The sequence below is a fragment of the Drosophila albomicans genome, chromosome 3, assembly GCF_009650485.2.
Source record: "Drosophila albomicans strain 15112-1751.03 chromosome 3, ASM965048v2, whole genome shotgun sequence".
In the NCBI taxonomy this organism is placed as follows: Eukaryota; Metazoa; Arthropoda; class Insecta; order Diptera; family Drosophilidae; genus Drosophila; species Drosophila albomicans.
In genome coordinates, this window is record NC_047629.2 from 6,839,601 (window position 1) to 6,862,602 (window position 23,002).

The 23,002-nt window shown below is 37.7% G+C and overlaps 1 protein-coding gene across 3 annotated transcripts in view; it reads right to left on the reverse strand.

The window, feature by feature from the left end:
• Positions 1 to 23,002, reverse strand: part of LOC117567426 (uncharacterized) — a 172,213-nt gene that overhangs the window by 42,211 nt on the left and 107,000 nt on the right. The window contains exon 2 of one of the 3 annotated variants that reach the window (XM_034247424.2): positions 17,627 to 17,658. The exons of the other annotated variants lie outside the window; for them this stretch is intronic. Coding sequence (XP_034103315.1) covers positions 17,655 to 17,658 — 4 coding nt within the window. The 3' untranslated portion in view covers positions 17,627 to 17,654. Of the gene's footprint in view, positions 1 to 17,626; positions 17,659 to 23,002 lie in introns of those variants that run through there. 3 annotated transcript variants of the gene reach the window in all.

Consider the following 23,002-nt stretch of genomic DNA (forward strand, 5'->3'; position numbering starts at 1 on the left):
CGCATGGAGGCGAGGTAACTCAAGACTTCGCAAGTCCTTGAGCTTGGCGTTCTATTCTGCGTTTTTCTGCCTAAAATAATTTCATTTAAATATCCACACATAAAGATTGTTATGTGCCCTTGGGCTAGGTTGGGAAACTCCTGCTTTGCTCTGAGCTGTATGTTAATGTAATTTTTATGCTGATTGCAAATTTCCACATTTCCGGACTGTTCACTTCTTTGTCAGGGCATTAAAGAGCCCACATGCTTGCGCGTCCCTTGATAGCCCCCTGATTATGATGTTTACTCGTCGCTAGGCTCTCCAAGTCTGTAGGTCCAGAACCTTCCTCTTCTCCCTTCTCTCGTTTTCTCTGTAGACCTTTTGTTGTACATGACGCACTCTTAAATGCTGGGCCTTTGTTTACGTCGTCGCGTTACGTTTTAATCAGCGGCATTAATTTAATTTAATTTGATTTAATAATACCCAACGCAGCAGCATATGCCTGGACTACGTCGGGACAACGCTCTGCCAGGACTAAGTATGTCTAAGTGGTTTGCATTGTAGTCCTCGTGATCTATTGTAGTCCCTACACTGACTGACATCGCATTCGCTCATTAAAAGCCGCTCGCAATTGAAAACTGTTCATTAAGATCCAATTGGGGGAGATCTCGAGTGGCTCTGGTTCCTAGGCTGGTCAGACGCATATGGCAACTGAAAGGCTTTTGTAATTGATGGTGGCTCCATGAGATGACAAATTGTACAGCTCACTATAGGAATGGGGAAACGTGAATGCTGAAGAACTTAATAGTCATTTCTTCAATGTTCAGACTTCCACCAGCTTAAGGGATTATTCTGGTGCGGTCTTAGAAAACAACCTTAAGATAACCATCACAACTTATTTGTGATAAAATTAACAAAGTTGAGTCTTATTCTTTCAGTAGTAAAGTTGATATACAGAGGTTAAAGTTAAAATTAATTTCGGATATCTATCTTAAAATTCTACGTATTTGTCTTATTCTGTATTAATTTTGAATTCTAATACAATTAAGTAAACAAATCCCTTTGCTTTACAGAAATCAAAAGATGCTTTTAATCGAATGTAAGCTTAATATAGTTGTCTAGTTCTGCTCAATCATTAAATCGTTTTCCAATTAAAACCGTCACTTTGAGTCGCCTTGACACGGTTCACTAAGGTCGCTTCACTAATGGCCAAATAGCTTGGGAATTCCTTTGAGCAGTGGTCAAAAAAGGGCTGCGTATTTGAATCACAGCGACTGTCAAATGATTTAAATGAATTTTCATTTTCCTTTTGCCTTCCGTTTTCATTTAAATTTAAATGTGAAACTAACATTTTGGCAACACACTTCAAAGGTTTCAATTACAACAACAGTCATTTTGGAGGCAGTCTCAAACACCAATACAGGACTCAGAGTCGGGGGCTGGGCACTCACACTCACACACACAAACACGCCCACACACACCGACATAAAAATAATCAAAAATGGCATATAAACAAACACAACGACAGTCTGCAGTCGGTTGTCGGCTGTCGACATTCGGTTCGGTTCGGGAATCGGCAGTTGAAAGTTGTTGACTCAGTCCCTTGCTTGGTTCCTGCTGGGCTGTCCTCGCTTTGCCTGTCATCCCCGTTTTCCTGCTGTTTCTCCTTTGCCCCTGGCGCCAATACGTTCCCATAATTTGCTACCTTTTGCTTGCCATGCTCTGTCTCTCTCTCTCTCTCTGTCTCTATGTTTGTGTTTGTGTGTTTGTTCAAAATGTTAAAATCCTGTTTATTGGATTCAATGGTTTGTTAATTGCCAATTTCAACTCGTTCTACCGTCGCACAAGTTTTCGCAGTCACTGTGAGCGCCGCGACCATCGTCTTTGTCAGCTACCTCCCCCCCATCGATACTCTGCCCTCCTCCGTCTCGGGCCTTAGCTTGGCCCATCGATGCCTGCCATAATAATTTCCAGGCTATAAAATTCATTAGACCAACGTTGCAGCTCCGACCACCGTAAATGTCTCGTCGTCTCGTGTGTCTGGCTCGTGTTTTAGAGGGTCTAACTAGCAGCTACCGTTATGTGCTGTTCTCTTTCTCTCTATCTGTGTGCGTGTGTGTGTGTGTGTGTGTGTGTGTAGACAGTCGACAGTGCCATGAAATGTGCCTTGAAATGTCGCTTGTGTCGTTAAATTAGCCCCCAGTTGGCATCGACTTTAATGCCAATGGTCTTAGATACCCTCCGGTGCTCTGGCCTCTTTCTCTTCCTCTCTATCTCTGCCTCTGTCTCTTTGCTATCGTGTGGCCTCTTTCAATTGTGCTTGTGTGCGTTAGTTTAACGAGGAATGTGTGCACAACTTTATGCCCATCGATCGTAAATAATCGGCGTAAGTTAGATGCCACAGCGTTTGAGTAACAAATATATTAAGATCCAATCCGAGTCTAGTCAACTGGCTGACTTTATGCGTTGTACACAAATTAAGAACTTGAGTAACTTTGCGTTTCTCTTCGAAATGGAAACTGATACCAAAAACGACAGTTTTCTCGGAAACTGGTTTCGTTCGAAGCGCAATATAAATTGGAATTTATTGTTATCTGATTTGGTAGCTTCACATCAATTGCCTCGACCTGCTGTTGGTAATTCTAGAAGCCAGCGATTTGCGCGATACTAATTGTTTTGACATAATGCCATGTAAATAGTCAAGAAAAGACTTGCAGCCCTTTAAGCGGTATCTCTGGTTGTAAAATCTATTTATACTTATGATAGTTGTTGGCAATTACTAGAAATTGAGATAAATATTAGCAATGAGAATTGTAGGCAGTGAAATAAAATAGTTTCGATATTATTCTCATTTGAAAATGAGAGAATTGAAATTTGAAGTTATGTAGAAGATAAATTTCAAAGTATAATACTATGAAATCAAGTTATTATACCCGCTACCCATAGGGTAGAAAGGTATTATAACTTTGTGCCGGCAGGAAATGTATGTAACAGGTAGAAGGAAGCCGAGACGATCTAGCCATGTCCGTCTGTCTGTCTGTCCGTCTGTCCGTATGAACACCTAGATCTCAGAGACTATAAGAGATAGAGCTATAATTCGACAGCATTTGTTATGTTTGCACGCAGATCAAGTTTGTTTTCAATTTTTTTCCATGCCCACTTCCGCCCCCGCAAATCAAAAAAATCGAATAACAAGCGTAATTGTAAAGCTAGAATTGCGAATTTTGGTATATACAATAATAATAACTATAGTATTTATGATTTCTGAAAATTTTTCGAAGTTATTAAAGAAATACTTTTGTATGGGCAAAAATGCCTACTTACTAGGGGTCTAATATTCTTTGGCCGACAATCTGGTATATTGTGCCGTCTATGGTATATTTTGAATGCGGTACTATATCAATATACCAAATATACAATTCGGTATATTTTTAGTATTTTTAGTATATTTTAATAATAATACCTCAAAATATGTTTTTAGTATTTTTGTAGTATAATTGGTATGTTTTGAGAATAATACCGCGAAATATATTGCTTTTATTCAAAATGGGTGGCGGGTATCTCACAGTCGAGCACACTCGACTGTAGCTTTCTTACTTGTTTTTTATTTATGCTTATTTACTTTATTCAAATTATATGAATGGTTTTATTATCATTTAAAAATTTTAAAATATGTATGTAGATATACTTCATAGATAGACGAATCTATAAAAATATTTACAAATACAACTAAATTATGATATTATGAATGAATGAAATGGAGTTTAAAATTACATATGAAAATTGTAGTGTAACAAAATATAATTTGATTTTTATTTTCATTTAAGGAGAGATCTCTAAGATCTGCAGATATAGACGATATATTTATACACAAAAGAAGCTGAATTATGCAATTAAAATATATGCTAAATATATATATAATAAATACTATAATACTATATAATACTATATAGTATAACATTTAAGTAAATATACATTTATTAAGAAAACGATTATGGAAAAATAATATTGACTATCTTTAATCCCTTCATTAAGTGTTTCTTCGTTTAAGCACTGCGAACGAGAAAAGTAGATTGGTAATTATTTAGAAAACTGTCAATAACTATCTTGTCTGGCTAGAAATCCCAATTGATTGTAGGAATCATGCTCAATATGTCAGCTGGCAAAAGCGTGACTCACGTCAGTGTGATTTATATCGTTAAAGAGTCGCAGCCCACGTGATTGTTGTTCGAGAGTGGCAACTGTTATCATCAGTTGTCATCTTGCCGGTTAACAAGCGACACTCTCAGCTCAGCTCAGTTCAGTTCAGTTCGACTCGCATCCTCACATCTGCCAGAGCTGAACACATCTGATTGTCAGCTCTTGAGGAGCAGAGACTTAAGAGTCTCAGGTGGCAGTGCCACCCACATGCCACATGCCGCATAACGGCAGCGACTCCTGTCTGGTGTCGCGTTTAATTCAATTGCACAGAACATGGCAAAAGAAAAATCGCAACAATTGCAAAACGAACGAACGGGCGAGGGAAAAAAATGTTGCAAAGACGGAAAATTTCTGCGCCATTTGCTGACAAACAAAAGCGCAAGCAGCAACAGCGACAGCGACAGCTGCAGCCATCAAAAGAGCTGCAGGGGCGTGGCAGAGAAGAGGTTAGAGGCGAGGAGGTATTGCCAGAAACGGATATGTCACACAAAGCAGGATATCAAAGCGTGACAGGAACAGCGCTGCACAGTCGAAGAAGAAGAAGAAGAAGGGGAAGAAGAAGCGGAACACGAAGAACAAGCACAAGTTTCTGATGATGCGGAACACGATGATGATGTGGATACTCAGGAAGATAACGACGATGATGATGATGATAAAGGATGCTCACGCACTCGAAAAAGTTTCGCGTGCTTAGAAAGTATCAGGCGGGCGACTTAAAGTTGCACATACATATGCTAACACACACACAAAATCACACACACACATACACACACTCCCAAGCAGACACATTCCCCAAATTTGAATTGACATCGCGTTTCCGTGTCGGTTATACCAAGTGACATATGTGTAAAGACACTCTTTCTCTTTCTCTCTCTCGCTCTCTCCCTATCAGTCTTTCTTCCTTTCTTTTCCCTATCTCTATTTCCTTCTCTATAATGAATGATACTTGCTATACACTGAAATCAAAATTACATTGAAAACTAGATTTGGAAATCATATTTGAGTATCATAAAACAGTGATTAACTACGAAATAATAAAAGAAAACGTATAAGAATATATTTTAAGGAGATTCTGAATTTCAAATATGGTTCAGCTTTGAACATGATTAAGTATTTAGATAACTCGGTGCACTTAGGCTTCTTCATGTTCATGATTAAATAAATATGTTAGATTTAAGTACTATTTTCTTTTTTTAACAAAATACTTTTATTTTACTTTATTAGTTGTAATTTAAAAGTATGTTAATACATAATTTAAAAACATTATGTTAAAAAAGAAGAACTAAAATTTTTTATTGATTAAGGAGTAACACCACTGTAGAAATTTAAAAAAATCGAATTTTGTTTGCTTAAAATATAGTTGAACTATTCTAGAATACAGTAAAACAACTTTTTTTCATTTCGAGTTTAGTGGGGCGACAGTTTTATATAATGCAATGGCATATCAAATCTTTTAACGCGTTTTACTTGAATCACGGTTCAGAAATGATCTTTTATTATTTAGATATTATTTGGACGTTGACGTACTAATGGCCTAGCGATAGAAGAAGTCAGTAAATAAATCGGCAATTCCAAGATCATTAGATAATGTCATATTCTCCAAAGACATAAATGCTAGCGATGACGCGGATCTACGATTCAAGTTAACGAAGTCATAAAATCGTTTTGGATCACGCTGAAATCTTATTCTGCACCTACTCAAATAATTATTACAACACTCATTATTATGAGTGCCGAAAGCTGCTTGAGCAACAGAATAGCGGAGAAAATTAAGAGAAGAGCCAGTTTATTTTTAATTTTTTGTTAAGTCTCGACTTACGATTTTTTAAGTTTGATAATTTCTTAGTAGTTTATAAGACAAATTAGGAATTCTTGATGGAATATAAGCATCAAATAGTGAGTTCAAACTAATAGATGAATCAAATTAAAGATTCATAAGAGACTTAAATCTTGGCAGACACGTTTTCTATGGCATTTCGAATAATTTTCAGAAAAGTTCACAAAGTAGTTTTAAGTCAATTTAATATTTTTTGTATTAAATTCAATTACTTTTGATTGATGTATTTTAAATGAGAAAATTGTATGTGCAGAATATATTTAATTAAATGAACAATGTTAAATGTGACATTTGTAAAGTGTATTTTCATATCATTTTAATACACATTTTATATAGTACTATATAGTATTTCTGTCAGTGCAGAGACTGACAGTAGTTCCTTAGGGGTTTTCTCGGCCGCTGTCATTTCAATATATATTTTTCAGTTTTTCCGTTTTTTTTTTCCTTTTTGCTTTTTGTTGTATACCGTAATGCCATATGTTGCGGAAATGTCAGGGAAATGCATGGAAAATGCTTTTATAGATGAATTCCTCAATGCCTGACAGCTGTTAGCAACAATATAAATGCTTCCGCTCTTAGCCACAACTAATAGACAGCAATTTTCCTATCACTCTCTCTCTCTCTGTCTGTTTCTCTTTCGGTTTGTTTATTTTCCTCTTACTTTCTCTCGACAAAAGCTCTTTCCATAGAGTGTCTGCCATCAATTGCCGAATAATGTTGAGCTATGAAATATTTAAAATGCCTCGACTGAGGTAGATTTTTTCTGTATTTTTTATTTCACTTTCTGGGTACAGAGCAGGAGTTGGAGGTCATGAGGCATGTGGCATGTGGCACAGCTCGCATGCGACACAACATGTTGCATTTTTAATGCGAATTTTCACGTCGATTTGTTGTTTATTTTATGCTCTTGCACAAAAATATTTTAAAGCATACTTTATAGCGTTTCAAGCCATGCAATATTAACGCTCAAACAATGGACCAAAGTTTGAATGCCAAGGGGTCAGGGGGGGGGGGGGGGGAAGTTGGGGATGTTGGCAAAGGGGAAGGTAAATTGAAGGTGTGAATGATGCAGAAGCAGTGCAAAAATTCCAAACAGTTTAGCAGGCGTCTAACAAATCTGCACATTGACTTTGAGCTTCCGGCACGAACAGTGCCAAGGCAAAGGGGCGCAGCGTGCAGGCGGAGCTGACTTTTAACCTGACTGAGACACAATAAAAGAGAGAGAGCGAGAGAGACTAAGAGAGCGAGAGGGAGAAGCAAAGAGGCAGACAGATAGCTAGAACCGAGGCAATGTCTATGCAAGCGGCCAACTTCCGGACCCATGTATAACACTCACACCAACACACACACACACACACACATACACACATCCTTAATACGCACACACGCATCCCTCGAGTTCCCTTCGCTTTCCTCCTTTGGAGTGTCAACATTTTTTTGCTGTGGCGTTTTGCTCGTTTTAATTTCTTTGCCATTTTGCCTGCTGCATATTTTCACACTTTATCGTCTCTGTTGCCATTTGCCTCAGTCCATCTCCCTCCCCTCTCCATTCCCTTACGCCTTGCTACCCCCCAACACCATTCTGACAGTTTGTTTGTTTGTTTGCCTGGCTGTCTGTCAAATGAATTATTTGCATAGTTTTTGGGCGCAGCGAGCGACAAATGATAAAGCATTCTGTGCTCCATTCATTCACTTTTTATTTTCCACACATATCCCGTTCATTTTTCCCACCATTTACGCCCACAACACGCCCATTTTCTATGCACGTTTTGGCAGGCTAAGCACGGATTTGCCATGCAGATCATCGTGTAAATATTTATTTAATGCCTGAATAAGTTTTAAATATGTTGACGGCAAAAGCAACTGCATCAAACTGCACTTCAATGCATGCCATTCAATAGATTTCCACACTTTTCTCTTTCTTTTTTTTTTTACTGTTTTCCATACTGTTTACTCACTTTTCCTGTTACATGCTAATCGCATGCTATTGAAAAGCGTGGCGTGCTTTTAGGCGCGCCAGCTGGCAAATCCCTTGAAATTTCTGCATTTACATGATGGAAATAAAACCTGAATAGTCGCTGACTAAACACGAGCAGAACTGGCGAATTTTGTTTTAAAGAATATCAAGTTAGAAATAGATTAATTGAAAGTATGTTGGTGTTGGTTTAAAGGCTTTTAAATTCACAGAAAATGGTATTAAATTTAATGAGAATTTATGAAAACAAGCTAAATGCGAATGTGGAAGAATGACTGAATGAAATTGCAAAGTATTTTGATTCCTTTTACTGAGATTTGTTGTCCTTTTTAAATTAATTGTATAATGCTCTGAATTATTTGTGCATTAATATAAGATGGAAAGAAATAGTGTAAGAATAGGATTAATTAAAATTTTAATGTTGGATCTTATACTTTTTATTTATTTATATTAAATGTAGTATGAAATGCAAAAGTTATTTGTGTAGTAAATATAATACTGACTGCTAGTGCCTTCGATTCAGGATTTTTAAGTTTAAAAAAAGGTGTATTAAGGATTTTACAAGAATTTATAAAATTTAATGGTACCGATTGAACACAAAGTTTTCCATTTTCACTTCACAACTTAATCATCAAATTTTTGTAAGTTTATAAAAACAGAGCAATTAATAAAAAATGAATGATGCTTTGAAGACTTTAAAATTAAATAATTTTTAAAGATTTGAAGAAAATGATGAAAGCAAACTTAACGCAAGTATCGAATATTGTAAACATCTTTTAAGTGGACAAAAGGTTGTGTTAAAGATTTAATAAGAATTAATAAAAAATAATATTAACGATTGAAGCGAACTTTAATGTATTCTCAATTCGAAACAATAAATATACAATACTTTATTAGTAAAAATAAGAAAACTTAAAATTGTTTAAATTACCAAGATATAAAGAGATAATATACAAATATTTTAATGTAGGATAAAGTCTGTTAAATAAATGTTTAAGGATTCTAAGATAATTATAGATGTAAACATCAGACTGCTAGAAAAAGATTTTAAGAAAATAGTTTAATGTTGGACTTATAAGTCATCAAAAGGTTTATTTTATATTTTAAGAAGAATTAATGAAATAATATTATACCGATTGAAGCAAACGAAATGCAGTTGTGTAAAGAATAAATTGTACTATACTTTTACAGAAATTTGTATAAGTTTTTGTTTTTGTTTGAATTGTAGAAACATTTTCTCAAAGCAACCCCGAACGAATTAATATAAAGTGGAAAGTGAAAGTATGTTAATATTAACCCGAGAGAATCGATGAATTGTATTGGAAAATACATTTTCATTTCCTTGTTACTTTGAACTACTTGAAGTTTGGTTTGAAATTAATTTACAACTGCTGCAAAAGAGAGATTTCGAACAAAAAGTCAATTGCTTTTGCTCTTGCCAATGCAATTAAGCAAGATTGTATGCGTTTTCAACATTTATCTACAAAAAAGAGTTGCAAATTTGACTGAGAAACAATGGGAGTGGAGCTACGAAGAGAAGAAGTGCTTGCTTGTGGTTACGAGTGGTATCCTCTTTTTAATCTGCAGCAGACAGCTGCAGTTAATCTCAATTGCTATGGCTTTTATTAGGCTTTTGCAGTGGCTTTCATCACATGCCTCGAGTATGTGCCACACAAAGCCGTCAGCATGCACTTGAAACTTGAAGCGCTCAGCTCAGGGTGAATAGGGAATCGGAAAAAGAAGAGGGGAAGTCCCTTTTTTAGTGAAGCCCGAACCTTGGCTTTTAGATGGCGGCACTTCAGTTCGTTGGGGTAACAGCAGCGCGAACTATTTTGTGCCAAGTTGATTAAAAACATTGCCCGGCAATGAACCGTAGAGAGCAGGAGAAAAAAAATTACCAAATACCCTACGAAAATAAATGACTTTCATTTAGCGGCAGAGGAAAAGTTTAGGGAATGATGGGGGGGAAGAACAAACTATGGTCGCGCCCTGATTTCAACGGCCAGCCCCGAAAAACTTTTCAAATAGACATTTTCAAAGGCAAACTTTTTTATCAGCAGCAACAACAACAGCAACATCAGTCGGTGCGGTGACGGAGTCTCAACCGGAGTTACACCCTGACCACGACTCTCAGCCGTAGTCACAGCCGCAGACCGTAGTCCGGAGTCCGTAGTCCGTTAGTCCGGTCAGCATTGGCCGGAAGTTTAGCTATACCGGTTGGCTGGCCGCTTGCCTCGGATTGCGGTGTCGAATGGAGCAGCGAATGTTAATAGTGAGGGACAATGGAAGAGAGGGGGAGAAGGAGAAAGAGGGAGAAGAGTGCCAACGGAAACTGATGCGCTGCTTGTTTCAGGACATTTTTAGAGGGCACCAGCAACAGCAGCCTGTGCACAATTTATGATGTACGACAATGCAGTAGCGATGACACTCGATACGGAGACAATCCCAGGCCGAGAACGATTCAAATAGCATCGTATGTCCAACGAATATGTGAAAATATGCTAAAAGCTTTTAGAAGTTATTTCATTGTGAAGAGAGTATGCTGTTCTTCTTAGGCTTTTGCCTTTGGGAATACATTTCAAAACTGTTCAAGTTTCATTTATAAATAAATCTTAATGTCATTTACCTATTTCAACTTCAACTTTAAAATTTTTTTTGCTAAAATTTGAATGCTGTTTATTTAAAAGAATGTACAATTTTGTTGGTTATTTATTTTAGATTTATTTTTTTAAATTTGTCCTTGAAAATTGACATTATATTTTAATATAATAGAATAGTTCTCCCGAAAATCTTTTATATTGCTACTATAATATAGAATTTTCTACAAACACAAACATATTCACACAGCATAATCAGTCACACTCTTTGTTACATACTTTCGATATCTTTCTTCACAAAATTTACTTACCATATTATGGCAAGATAAAATGTAAATAAAAACATTCACATAATTTAATCTAATTGGCTTTTCCTCTTACAAGACAGAATTCAATGTATAACAGACTTAATATTATTTGAAATTAGATAGTTATATTATAATCATTCACTTAAACTTCTGTGTCTGTGAATAATTTTAAAGCTAGAATTGCGAATTTTGACATATACAATAATAACTATAGTATTTATGATTCCTGAAAATTTGGTTGCGATCAGATAAAAATTGTGGAAGTTATTAAAGAAATACTTTCGTATGGGCAAAAACGCTTACTTACTAGGGGTCTAATTTGCTTTGGCTGACAATCTGGTATATTGAGCCGTCTATGGTATATTTTGAATGCGGTACTATATCGATATACCAAATATACCGTTTGGTATATTTTTAGTATTTTGAGTAAATTCGGTATATTTTAATAATAATACCACAAAATATATTTTTAGTATTTTGTAGTTTAATTGGTATATTTTGAGAATAATACCGCAAAATATATTGCTTTTATTCAAAATGGGTAGTGGGTATCTCACAGTCGAGCACACTCGACTGTAGCATTCTTACTTGTTTGAATAGTGATTGAATTCTTTTGTCTTTTACAGTGTTTGAACTATAAGATGCATAGAAATAAGAATATTCTTCAAAGTTGTAATATATTGAAATCACTTGAATTCTATATTATTGGTTTCTTTTAATGGATTATTCATTTATTATTAATATTTACAACAGATATCGCATTTGCTAATGAACTTTTAATTGATTTGTTCTGTTGAGTTCTGGGCATCTTTTAACTCATTTTTTTGCTACTTGAATGAAAAGGGAAATTAAAACCCTTTACGTTTAAAGTATGATAAAAGAACTCTTTGCAATGCGATATATATCTGCTTACTAGGCACGAGCTCACGCTCATCTCTATCCTGCAGACAGCGTCTGTCCTGCGCTGGCTTTGTGGACAGACGAAGGGGGGAAGTGGCGGTCAGGCATTTGTGACACCCGCATTTATGTGCGACTATTTGGTTTATTTGAAATACAATCACATTTACACACACACACACACACACTTGGACACTTAGTGGTCTTTATTGGTTTGACTGTCGGTGTTTTTGTTGTTGTTCTTGTTTCTGTTGTTGTTGTTGTTGACCATCCAGAGTGGCACCCACAGTCGCCGCTTGTGCGGTTGTTTGGCCAACTTGTCGTTTTCATTTTTTGTTTCTGCCAAGCGACGAACGAAACCTTTTTCCTGCATTTCATTCAATTTGGTTTGTTGGCAGCACAAACACACACTGACAAACACATGCAGACACATTATAGTTTATGTAGTTTGCGGTTACATTTGGCCCAGCAATATGGGTTAGACTAGAAGTGGACTGCAAATGACATCCCAGTAGATATCTCTCACTCTTGCTTCAGTCCTCTTCTCTATGCAACTCCCTGCTCTCCAATCGAGGGCTAATTTCAAATGTATATGGATATTTTATTGCTGCCATTAGAGTTATTAGACAAGAGGCTGCTGTTGAATTTGCTAAGTGGCCAAGATAAAGTTGAGACACTCAAAAGGAGTGAGCAGAGACAGCGACACGTGATGCGTGAACAACCGAAGATAGAAAGTGGAATGGAAGGATTCAAATATGGATAGAAAGATTGCTCAGAGTTTGAGTCAATTTATGGCTTGAGATTAAACTTTAAAATGTGATTTATGAAACTTTGAAGCAACTGTTTTTAATATTTTAATAGAAAGTGCAGATTACATGTAGATAAAACGTGGAATTTATTTCACTTGGAGTCAGATACGAGTTTGTTTATTTATTGTTGCTTTGATTTCTAAAGTAAATATCTTAATCAATTCTCAAAATTAAATTTGAGAATCAGAGTGAATTGTTATGCAACTTTTTCTTTTGTCTTTTTATATACACATTATATTCCTATTCATGATGTGCAATCGGTGCTATTCGCATAACTTTTGTGTGTTATCTGCGCTCAAGGTGCGTTCGTTTAACCACGACCTGCTCTTCAAGTATTTATCAATAGAAACACCTTTGAATGCAGCCACTGGAGTTTGAGTTCAGAGCTGAGAGCAGAGAGCAGAGAGTAGACAATTTGTTGTAGGGCTTTGAGTGCTTTTTGGGGTTCTGCTGACTAGAAGTTCTTTGTTAGCGGATTGTCAGGGCCAAAAAGCAGCGGACCACGTACGCTTGGCTATTTATTGCCATTTTCCTATGGACCCAAAGCACGCATTTGCCACACTCTCTCACACATACATTCGCAACAAATTCACATAAATCAAAATAACTGTCAACGGAAGCGGCGTCCATAGTTTTAACGGTATGGCAATGGAACCGGGAACTTGCAACCAGGAACTGGCAACGACGGCGACGACGAAGGGAAAGCTAAAAATGAAAAACCTATTCGAAACTAGCCATGAATATATCCCCATTGAGTGCATAGTTCAAGTTGCGGTGCGGCGCATAATGTATACGACTAGTGGACAGTGGTTAGTGGCCAGGGTTACCACCATCACTGCCATCGACGCCGCCGCCGCCGGCTGTCATTTTTTTGCCATTTGCTTTGTCGGCTTTTTGGCCATAATTAATTGTGTGCACAAATTTTGTGGTCAACTATTGAAGCAATTTTAAAGTTGCACAGACCAAGTTGTGAGTAAAAGCCCCAGTGGCAACCCTAAAACCCAAGTGACAATGAGCTAATACACTCTGCAGATCAATAACCGAAAATTATCAGCTAAATAAACGCTTTATCCAGGCAATCGTTCAGCCTAATGAACCATTTGCTGGACGAATGCAAGTCTTTTATTTCATCAAAATAAGTGGAAGTGTTTGAATTCAATTATAAATTGTTAGATAGATATCCTGTAAAAGGAATTAAGTGAAAAATTATTTACTGTGAATAGAATATTTCGAAGTTTCATTTTTATTTGTTAAAAGTTTTTGTTAATATAAGAATTCGTTACCTAAGAAATCTTATTAAAAGGAAATTAGCTGTTATTAATATTAATTCTTTTTTTCTTGTTATTTAATTAATATTATTGTTGACTTTTTAAGTGGTTATTCTTGATTATTCTTAATGCATAACTTTTTAATCATTTCAAATAAGTAGCAGATATCCAGTTTCAATATCAATGCACAAATATATTAATAAAAAACAAAATATTATTATTATTCACCAGAAATGTATAGTCATTGTTTATTGATTGGATATACCCTTTTGTGCCTGACAGGGTATAATAACAGGGTATGTTCGTAATGAAAACGGAGCCGCTGACTGGGCACATCATTAGGCGCTGGCATTGCATGAAGTTTTAATGAAAACAAAAGCAACAACAGCGAGCGAGAAGAAGCAGACCAACAACAACAATAAAAAAACAACGAGCAGCAACAACAAGTCAAAAGCATTTGGGGTCCGAACATCTTCTGCCGTTTGCCTTTTTTGGCCCAATCAAAAATTAATGAGTGCCAGGCGCTTAGAAGTGATAAATCACCTTGACAAAGGCACGGCGAATAGCGACGACGAGAGCAGAGAACGAACAGACGAATGATGAAGAGAAAGAGATAGAGAGAGAGAGAGACAGAGAGAGGGAGAAAGAGAAAGAGAGTAAGGGTCAGCAGTCGCTCGGCTGTTGCCTGGGCAGAAATGAAACTGGCATAATAATAATAATAATAATAAATGTCGCCTTTTGTAATTTGCTTTAATTGCCACAGCAAATGTGGCTCGCAGAGTTGCCGCACAGTGTATACACATACATATATATTTGGTATTTGAAAGTGGCATCTTAATTATAAAGCACTCGAGCTTCAATGCTGAAAAACTTCAGCGCAAATAGCCCGCACATAACTCAAGGACGACGACTGCAATTAATTGCCTGGTTGGCCCCAAAAAGTATGCTACTTTTTTTTTTACAACTTCACCTGGCCAAGAAATAAGGGGAAGAGAATGTGAGTGAGAGTGAGAGAGTGTGTTGAGTGTGATGAAAGTGGGGAAGTTGTTCCCCCGCACAGCATGACGTGGTATTTATTAATTTCTTTGACAAATCTGTTGCATGCAACGCTGAGTGGCAAACGCTGCTGCTCTTCGCTTCCGGCTCCGCTGTTGTTTTTGAAGCACTTTGTCAAACTTTTGCAACAACTTTGCGGCACACAAACGGATGGAGGGACCAAAACGCAACTTGTTAAATGCCTGGCCATTACACACACAAACACTGACACACTTACACACACACATACACAGAGACGCAGTGAGTGTAGCATCGTGTTGTGCCACGTATTCAGAGTGAGGCACTTGAAAAACGCAAAAGTAATAAACTTAATTGGTTTGTTCGCAGTTACTTTGCCAAGCAGCCAAGCCACCCTCTTTCCATCCCCCCTCCCCCCTCCCTCCTCCCTCTCTGCAGCCACTCGAGCATTGCGTTGCGTTTTGCGCTTTTAAGTAGCAAAGTTTTTCAGAGCTGTGCTTTCTATGCGCCTTTTTTGTTTGTCTGTGGTTGTTGCTGCCCCTTTTGTTGTAATTTTGCCGCTCGCTTTTCAGCCAAAGTGTTGAAGTTTGCTGTTCGAGTGTTGCAAAAAATACAGAAAAAAACTTTGACTGCATTTGCAATATTCTTAACATAGAGGGAGAGAGAGAGACTGAGAGAGAGAGAGAGACCGTTGAGGAAAACAAGTAGTAGAAATATCGCTCATACGCAACGTTGACTCAAGCCTCAACACGACTGAACTCGGCAAGTGCTTATTATTTTATCTAATGAATCTGTTTTGACTCTAACTCTGGCTTCTATGTGAATATGGCGAAAGTTTTTCAAGTGTTTCAAGCTGCAGAAGTCGAGTCGAGGAATTTGCAGGAAACGTTTCAGTTTCAGTTTCAGTTTTTTAGCCACAGTTCATTTCGAAAGTTTTTTGCAACTGTTTATTTCCCGTCTCGCACTTTTTATTGCGTTCCGCTTTTTCACTCTCCAGCAGTCTCTGTCTCTCTGCATGTGTGCTTAGTCTGAGTAATGGATATTTCATAATGAATTTTTGAGTAGACAAAAGGCAAAAAGCAAAAGCTACACAAAAATCTCTGCATACACAAAACTTTTACCTACTATTTTTCAGCCAGTTCGCTTGTGATACTTTATTTATAAAGTAAAAACTCACAAAAAATGAGGGTAAAAGTTTGCATAAAAAATGCGAAAGGTGACAGCATTTATGATATGCGGTGAGGCCAAAAGCATTCACAAATGACATTTTGTTGCCTGTGTGTCATGTGGTCTGTGTCTGAGTTATGTTATACAAACGGAGCATTTAAATGTGCTGCTGCTATGCTAAGAGCTGTAGTTAAATGCTCCATAAATGTGTGGGATTAAGGACAACAAACACACACTCAAAAATGTCAGGATAAAGAAGAAATATATGGTGAGAAATGTGTAAAATACAAGTGAGCATTTTCAGCTTTGTTACAATTAATCAGGGAGATATTATTCCAAAGGTCTTACAAACACGAATTTATTTGTGCAGCGAATTAATGTGCTTACAATTTACGATAATGTTTTGAAAACAATTGTGCAAATCTGAAATAAACGATTTAAGTGGATATTTCAGATAATTTATTATTTATTATAATGAATACAATTCCATATTTTAATGAGATCAGTCAAAGCGACTAAGGCCATCAGAATTATAGATAATTTAGTGAACAGGATTGAGGTAAAAATAAGTTAAATGTGTGAAGCACTTAAACAAATTTGTTCTCATAAACTTTAATATTTTATGCTCATTTTGAAACTATTTTTAAATGACTTCAATATTATTACCTTTCCATAAATTACTTTCATTGAGACATCCTTTTACAATTTATTAGTGCTTTGTGTTTTAAGTAAATCTTTTGGTATAATTTTAGTGAAATTTAACCAATTTAAATATGTAAAGTGTCTTTAAAGAAGGTTACTCAAATGTTGATGTAAGCAATTAAATAAAAATATATCTGAACATATATGAAAAAGTGATAGAAACCCCTTCTACATTTATAAATAACTTAAGACTCAAAGCACTAAGGCTTTGCCTAAAACTTGGTGCAAACATAAAAATTATTTAAATATTTCAATTATTGAGCACAACTAGAAGGTGCGTATTAAATGTAATAGCTATTATTAAATACATTTCTTAAACCATATTTTAAAACATTTAGATATTCTGAAATCCTATTCGAAATTTAATTTGCTTTTAAAGTTGCCACCTTTTCACTTAGTTGTAAAGTGAAAGTGCACTTAATCTGCTCGGCAAACACACGTGTTTGTATGTGAGTGGGTGCCACGCCCAATGAGAGCCATGCCCACCAAGTGCCAGCACATAATTATTGCCTACTTTTTGGGGGAATGGAGATAACAGCGAAAAAGATAAGAGAGGCAAAAGAGATGCAGCGAAAACAGCTTTGAAAACAATTTCGGTCGCCAAAGAAGGCAACACACGTACACACACATATATATATATATGGTATATACATATATAGACATCTTCACAGTAATACACACACACATAAGTTTGCCCAACTTTTCGCAGAATGTTGGGAACGTTGAGTCGTTGGCAATCCAAAGGATAAAGCATATAAAATATACGCGAGAAGCGTGCGAAACTGTGGCCCAAGGAGAGAGACAGATATAGAGAGAGGGGGGATTGAAGGGAAGGAGAAAGGGCTCAGCACTTACGACTAATTGAAGTTAAGACCTGCCGCCTTCGAGCTGTTGTCGGGACTTACCTGAAAGAATAAGCAGAAAGAAAGGGAAAGAAACGTTAAGTTTTTTGCACAGTGTATACGACAGATAAAGTTAGTTAAATCGTGTAAATTATGTCTAATAGATAAAACTGGCTGGCAAAAGTTGCCGCTAACCGAGTCTAGACTCTGGCTCCTTCTTATGTTTTTTTTTTTGCTAATAGCAGCTAACGATGATAATAACGTTGATGATGATGATTATGTTGCATGCCCCGCGTTGGACGTCAAATAAAACTCGAAAGTTTTGCGCTGTCATATTGTGTCTCGGTGCGTGCGAGAATAGTTATAGTGCTTGCCACGCAGCTGTGGCACGTAGCTTGGCCATGGTTGCAACTGCCCCGTGGGCCAAAGTAATAAAGCAAAGAAGCGCCTCAGTCGTACCCAAAAAGGAACAAAGCAGCGTCTTGCAACAAGTAAGGGGCAGCAAAGTGGCAACAGGCGAATAATGAAGCTGAGCAGCAGGCCAACAAACAAAAGGTGACTCAGTTGCTGCCACACATACAATCTGGGGTCTCGACCATATGATGTTGCACGTCTGCGTTGCAGCAACTGCCGTTGGACACTGCCGAGCCGCATGTTTACCTGCCAGAAAAAGGCTATAAAAACAAAGGCAAATAAAGGCCAAAAGAATGAAAGAAGCAAGAAATGAAACGAAATGAAACCAAGCGAGAAACGAGACAGACTTCGACTCTGACTCTGACTCTGTCTCCAACTTTGACTCTAATGTGGAAATTCAGGTTAAACTGGGTTGCCAGCATAGAGAGAGAGAAAGAGAGAGAGAGAGAGAGATGGCCTTCGCTCAAAGGATGCTCTGAGCCCAGAGTCATAACTCAAAAGTCGAGACTGAAGAGACAAACATGTGACTTAATAGTTGCCCAGCAAGTTGTGCCAGCCAAAGGGAAACAGTGCGAAGTCTGCAGACAAACAAAGAAAAGACTACAAAAAAAAAAAAAAAAATGCAGAACGAAGCAAAGAGTGGAGTAGAGTAATACTCCTAAAAGAGTATTCGACGTTCTTAACATGAAATCACAAGCAAACACACGCTGCAAACATATGTTGACTGCAGCTCGCTCGCTTGTTGTGATTGTGTTGTTGCTGTTGCTGTTGTTGCTGTTGGGCTCGGCCTCAGCAGGTTGTCGTCGTCGTCGTCGTCGTTGTTGCCTGCCCCTTTGCAGCACACAAACTTGCCCCAGCCACTGTCGCGTTTAAGTCAAACGCTAAATGCCATTTGGGGACAACAACCAACAACAACACACAGGACTGTGGTCCAAACAGCTGAGCTGCCTCGGGCCCTTCCCCTTTCCCGTTCCCCCTTGGGGCATCACCCTTTCAGCACAACTCGTATACTAAATTTCATTTTCTTTCAGCTTTGCCTTTCCCAGGCATAACATGTCTGCGGTTTCTTTCTCTCCTTTGTTCCTTTTATTTTGTGCCTGCATTTTTTTTCAGTTCTTAAAAGTGTTAAGTAGCATTGGGCTGCTGCAACCGAGAACTGAAGCTGCTGACTGGAGTTGGAATTGGAGTTGGAGTTAGAGTTTGACTTGGAGCTGGAGAGCTGCTACCGTTCTCAATCTGTCTGTGTGTGTTTGTGGGTAGTTTTGACTGGCCTGTCACTCTGTCAGTTGCAACAACTTTGTCAGCACGTGCAGCAAGCAGCAACCGACTGTTTCTACTTCTACTGAGCTTAACTTTGTTGCCTGTTGTATTAGGAAACAGATTGATGTGACAATATATAGTGACATCTATAAGAACCGAATAAAATAGGCTTGGGGCTCACTTCCCATCCATTTGATATTCTTAGATTTAGACTATCTGTTGCATATTTTAATTTAGCTACGCTTTTTATGTTGGCATGAGCTAGAGACTTTTTCCATTCCGTAATTCTACTGTTAATTTGTATGAACCTTGAGATGTAGCTTATACAGCATTGCATGCGATGACGCACGATTGGATTTAAGACTAAACAAAGCCTTTAAATTGTCAAATAGAAACAAGTTAAACTAAATTTTCTATTTTTTTAAGAGCTAAGCTATTATAAAAAGTGTAATAGAATGAAAATATGGCATTTAAATTATAGAAATACAACGATTAAATCATTAGTATTCTATTACCGTCTAGAACTCAAAACAATTGACAACATTTAAATGAAGAATGAAGAATTTCACTTTTCGTTGTAATTAGTAATAATAATCTTCAACTTCCGGATTCCTATCTGTGTTATTTTCATCCCTCTGAACCTACCTGATAATCTCACTTTAAGAGCGATTTACTTCAATGAATCTTATGCTTCATATCTTCGTATGCTTTGTTGTTCACAATTTTAGCATTTAAAAAGAAATCGCATTTATTATCTGATAATTCCAGCTAGATCTCTCTCTTCCTCTGCCTTTCTATATTCATTTTGGTCCATGTGATCAGCTCTTTGCTTCTATCAGATCTTTCCTGCCATCTGATGAAAATGAACAGGGATGTTCTATTTTCCGTAACTTTATCTGATAGTCTGAAATCTGCTAAACGAATTTATGAAACTTTTTGCTCCCTTCTTCTATTGGTGTATCTTTGATTACTTTAAGCATTCAACATGCATCGAATAATGCTATTCACATTAAACGGTCCTTAAAGAATAATTTCAATAATAACTTCAAGAAATAACTCAAGCATGGTCTTATATGCACTTGCTTTTGTCAGTCATATCTTTTCCCTTCCTCTTTCCATCCTTCTCTCTGACTCTCTGACTCTGTGAACACTTAAACTTTCTGCCCAGGCAGTGGCTAATTTTTGATTGCCCTCAGAGCTTTTGCCGCACACTTTATAAATATAATTGCTGCAAATGTTGCAACTATTTTGGACTCTGTACAGCACGACATTCTGTGTTAGTTTCTTTGCTCTTTTTGTGTCCCCTTTCTTCATCCTCTTCTTCTGCAACTAGTATTCGCCATATGTGCAGGTCCAAGTCTGGGCGAGTATCCAGTCAAAGTTACTTACACTCATGTCATGGGCCGGGCGGGCAGGAAATAAATTTCCTTATGCTCGGACAGGGGCCAGGACCCTGTCCCAATTCCAATCCCCACTCCTTAGTGAGGTAAGGCTATCCTTTGGCTCTTTGGCTGCGATACGAAAGGCAACAAGAAAACTATGACCAAACATTTTACTTACAGTTACAGCTACAGCTATAGCTACAGCCTAGGTATAAAAGTTTTTCCAGTCTTAACTTTGACTCCATACATGCCACATGCGTCTGCCGCAGTGTTGACAAAGGCAGCTTCTGGAGGTGGCAATGGCAATGGGATAGGGATGGGGATTGAGGAGGCGTGGCTGTGCGGTACTGATAAATGTAAGCGGCCAGCCGGGAGAAAAGTGAAAATGGAAAATGGCAGCAAATTAAACGCTCAAAACTTAAAAGGCGACAGCTGAGAGCGTTTCAGGCTTCCCTTTTTCCCCTTTTTTCTGGCTCCTGCTCTGACAAGAATAAAAGGAACGCAAGGAAGGGTTTGACTTTTACTTCTACCTTCGGTTGGCAGTTTTAATTAAAATAGGAAAATGATTTTATGATTTACATGGCATACAAATTTAAAGCAATTTCCTTGTGGCACATCTTTAAGTGCAAATGGGGGAAAATTTAATTTCTTCACCTCCTTCTGGAAAAAGGAGATTTCTTTTTTCGTATATTTCCTTTTTTTTTTGGTTTGAAAAGTGCCAGAAACACGCGCATTTTCAAGTTGTTTTCATCCTTCTTTTTGCCTTCATTTCGCATGTTGAGTGCCAAAAATTTACATAATCTTAATGCAAAGTCGCTGACAAGCAGCAGTTGAAGCTGAGGTAGAGAGACACAAGCCCAGAGTCTGATGCGTCAAAGGCGCAGACAGCAATGCCTCAAGAGCAACAACAGAGTACTTGAAGTGTGGCCAGCATCGGTCGACGAAGTTGAAGACGGAGTTTGGAGTCGGAGGGAAATATCTTAAAGTGCCTGCAAATAATGGACGAATGCGATTCGTTCTAGCGGAACGGGAACTTGCCACAAACCCATTGAGAGTGCGTGCATGTGTGTGTGTGTGAAGAGCTGACAACACTCCAATAACAGTTACCTCTAAGAAAGTAAATGGGGCAAAGGGTTGAGAGGGGTAAGAAGTGGCAAAGGGTTTCGCGTCAAGTCAATTGACTGTGAAAAGCCAAAGCAAGCTTAATTTGCGAATAAAAGGGGCAGCGATTTGAGGTCTATGCTGAATGGGAGGCAACTATCGACATCGACATCGACTGCGTCTTGAGACAATGCGGGGACCAACAAAAAAAAGGAAGGATAAGGGAAAACAACCCTTCCAATAAAAGTTGACGACAATGTCGCTCTCGGTTTTCTATTGCGGTGTGTATCGCTGTCATTGAGTCGATCTCTATTCAATTTCCAGCCCTCACAATTGACAGTCCTTAGCATAATTATTACACACGGCTTGGTGGTTGGGGGTTGTGGGGTTGTGGGGTGGAATTATTGCGTGGGGAGTGTAAGCTAATACTCGACACGCACACCCCAAAAAAACAAATGTCAACATTTGCCTGTAGCGTGTCGCTCTGGACAAAAGTATTTGTCATTTAATAAAAAATTGTTTAAGAAATTTGAACAGAGGTGGAAGCTTTACCCTGGGGATATGCAAAATGGAACGGAGCTGGGCAGGAAGCGATAAAGTGAGATATTCCTTAAGGTTTAGCTTTGCGCATCGCTGCCTCAAACATATGAAGTTAATTTCTTGTTTGTTTCTAAGGAAATGCCAGGAAAACACACAGATTGATGAAAAGTCTGGCGGGGCAGTAAATAAATGAGGATGGAGCAGGCATTGTTTCTAGTAATGGAAAACCCGAGGGAGGAATGGATAACAACTAAAGCAATTTCCGTGTAGTTTATACTATCATTTCTCAACGGGTGAAATGAAAATAAATGCAAAGGTTTGCCTTTTGTTGTACTCCGCATATTTGAATACAATTTAAATGCAGACAACATTCGAGATCGTTTAAAGGTAAACAAGACCAGTTCGCAAAGTAAACCCAATAATTAACTAGCATCACACCAAATAACAAGCGTAGCAAACTTCAAACTTCCTTCTGCTATTTAAAAATTAATTTATGCAGAGACTTGGGCACAACTTTCAAGTTCCTCCCACCAAAAATGAGGGAGGTATATTTTCGGTCTGGTCTTGACTTCAGTTGAGTTGAGTTGTCTTTGCCACAGCTGGGCGCAGTCAACGTGGCCTTAATGACAGTTGATTTAGTTGCATGGGCTAAGGGCTTATAGATATGTACTATGTAGATGTAGTTGTGCGCTCTAGACTGCATCAGATCA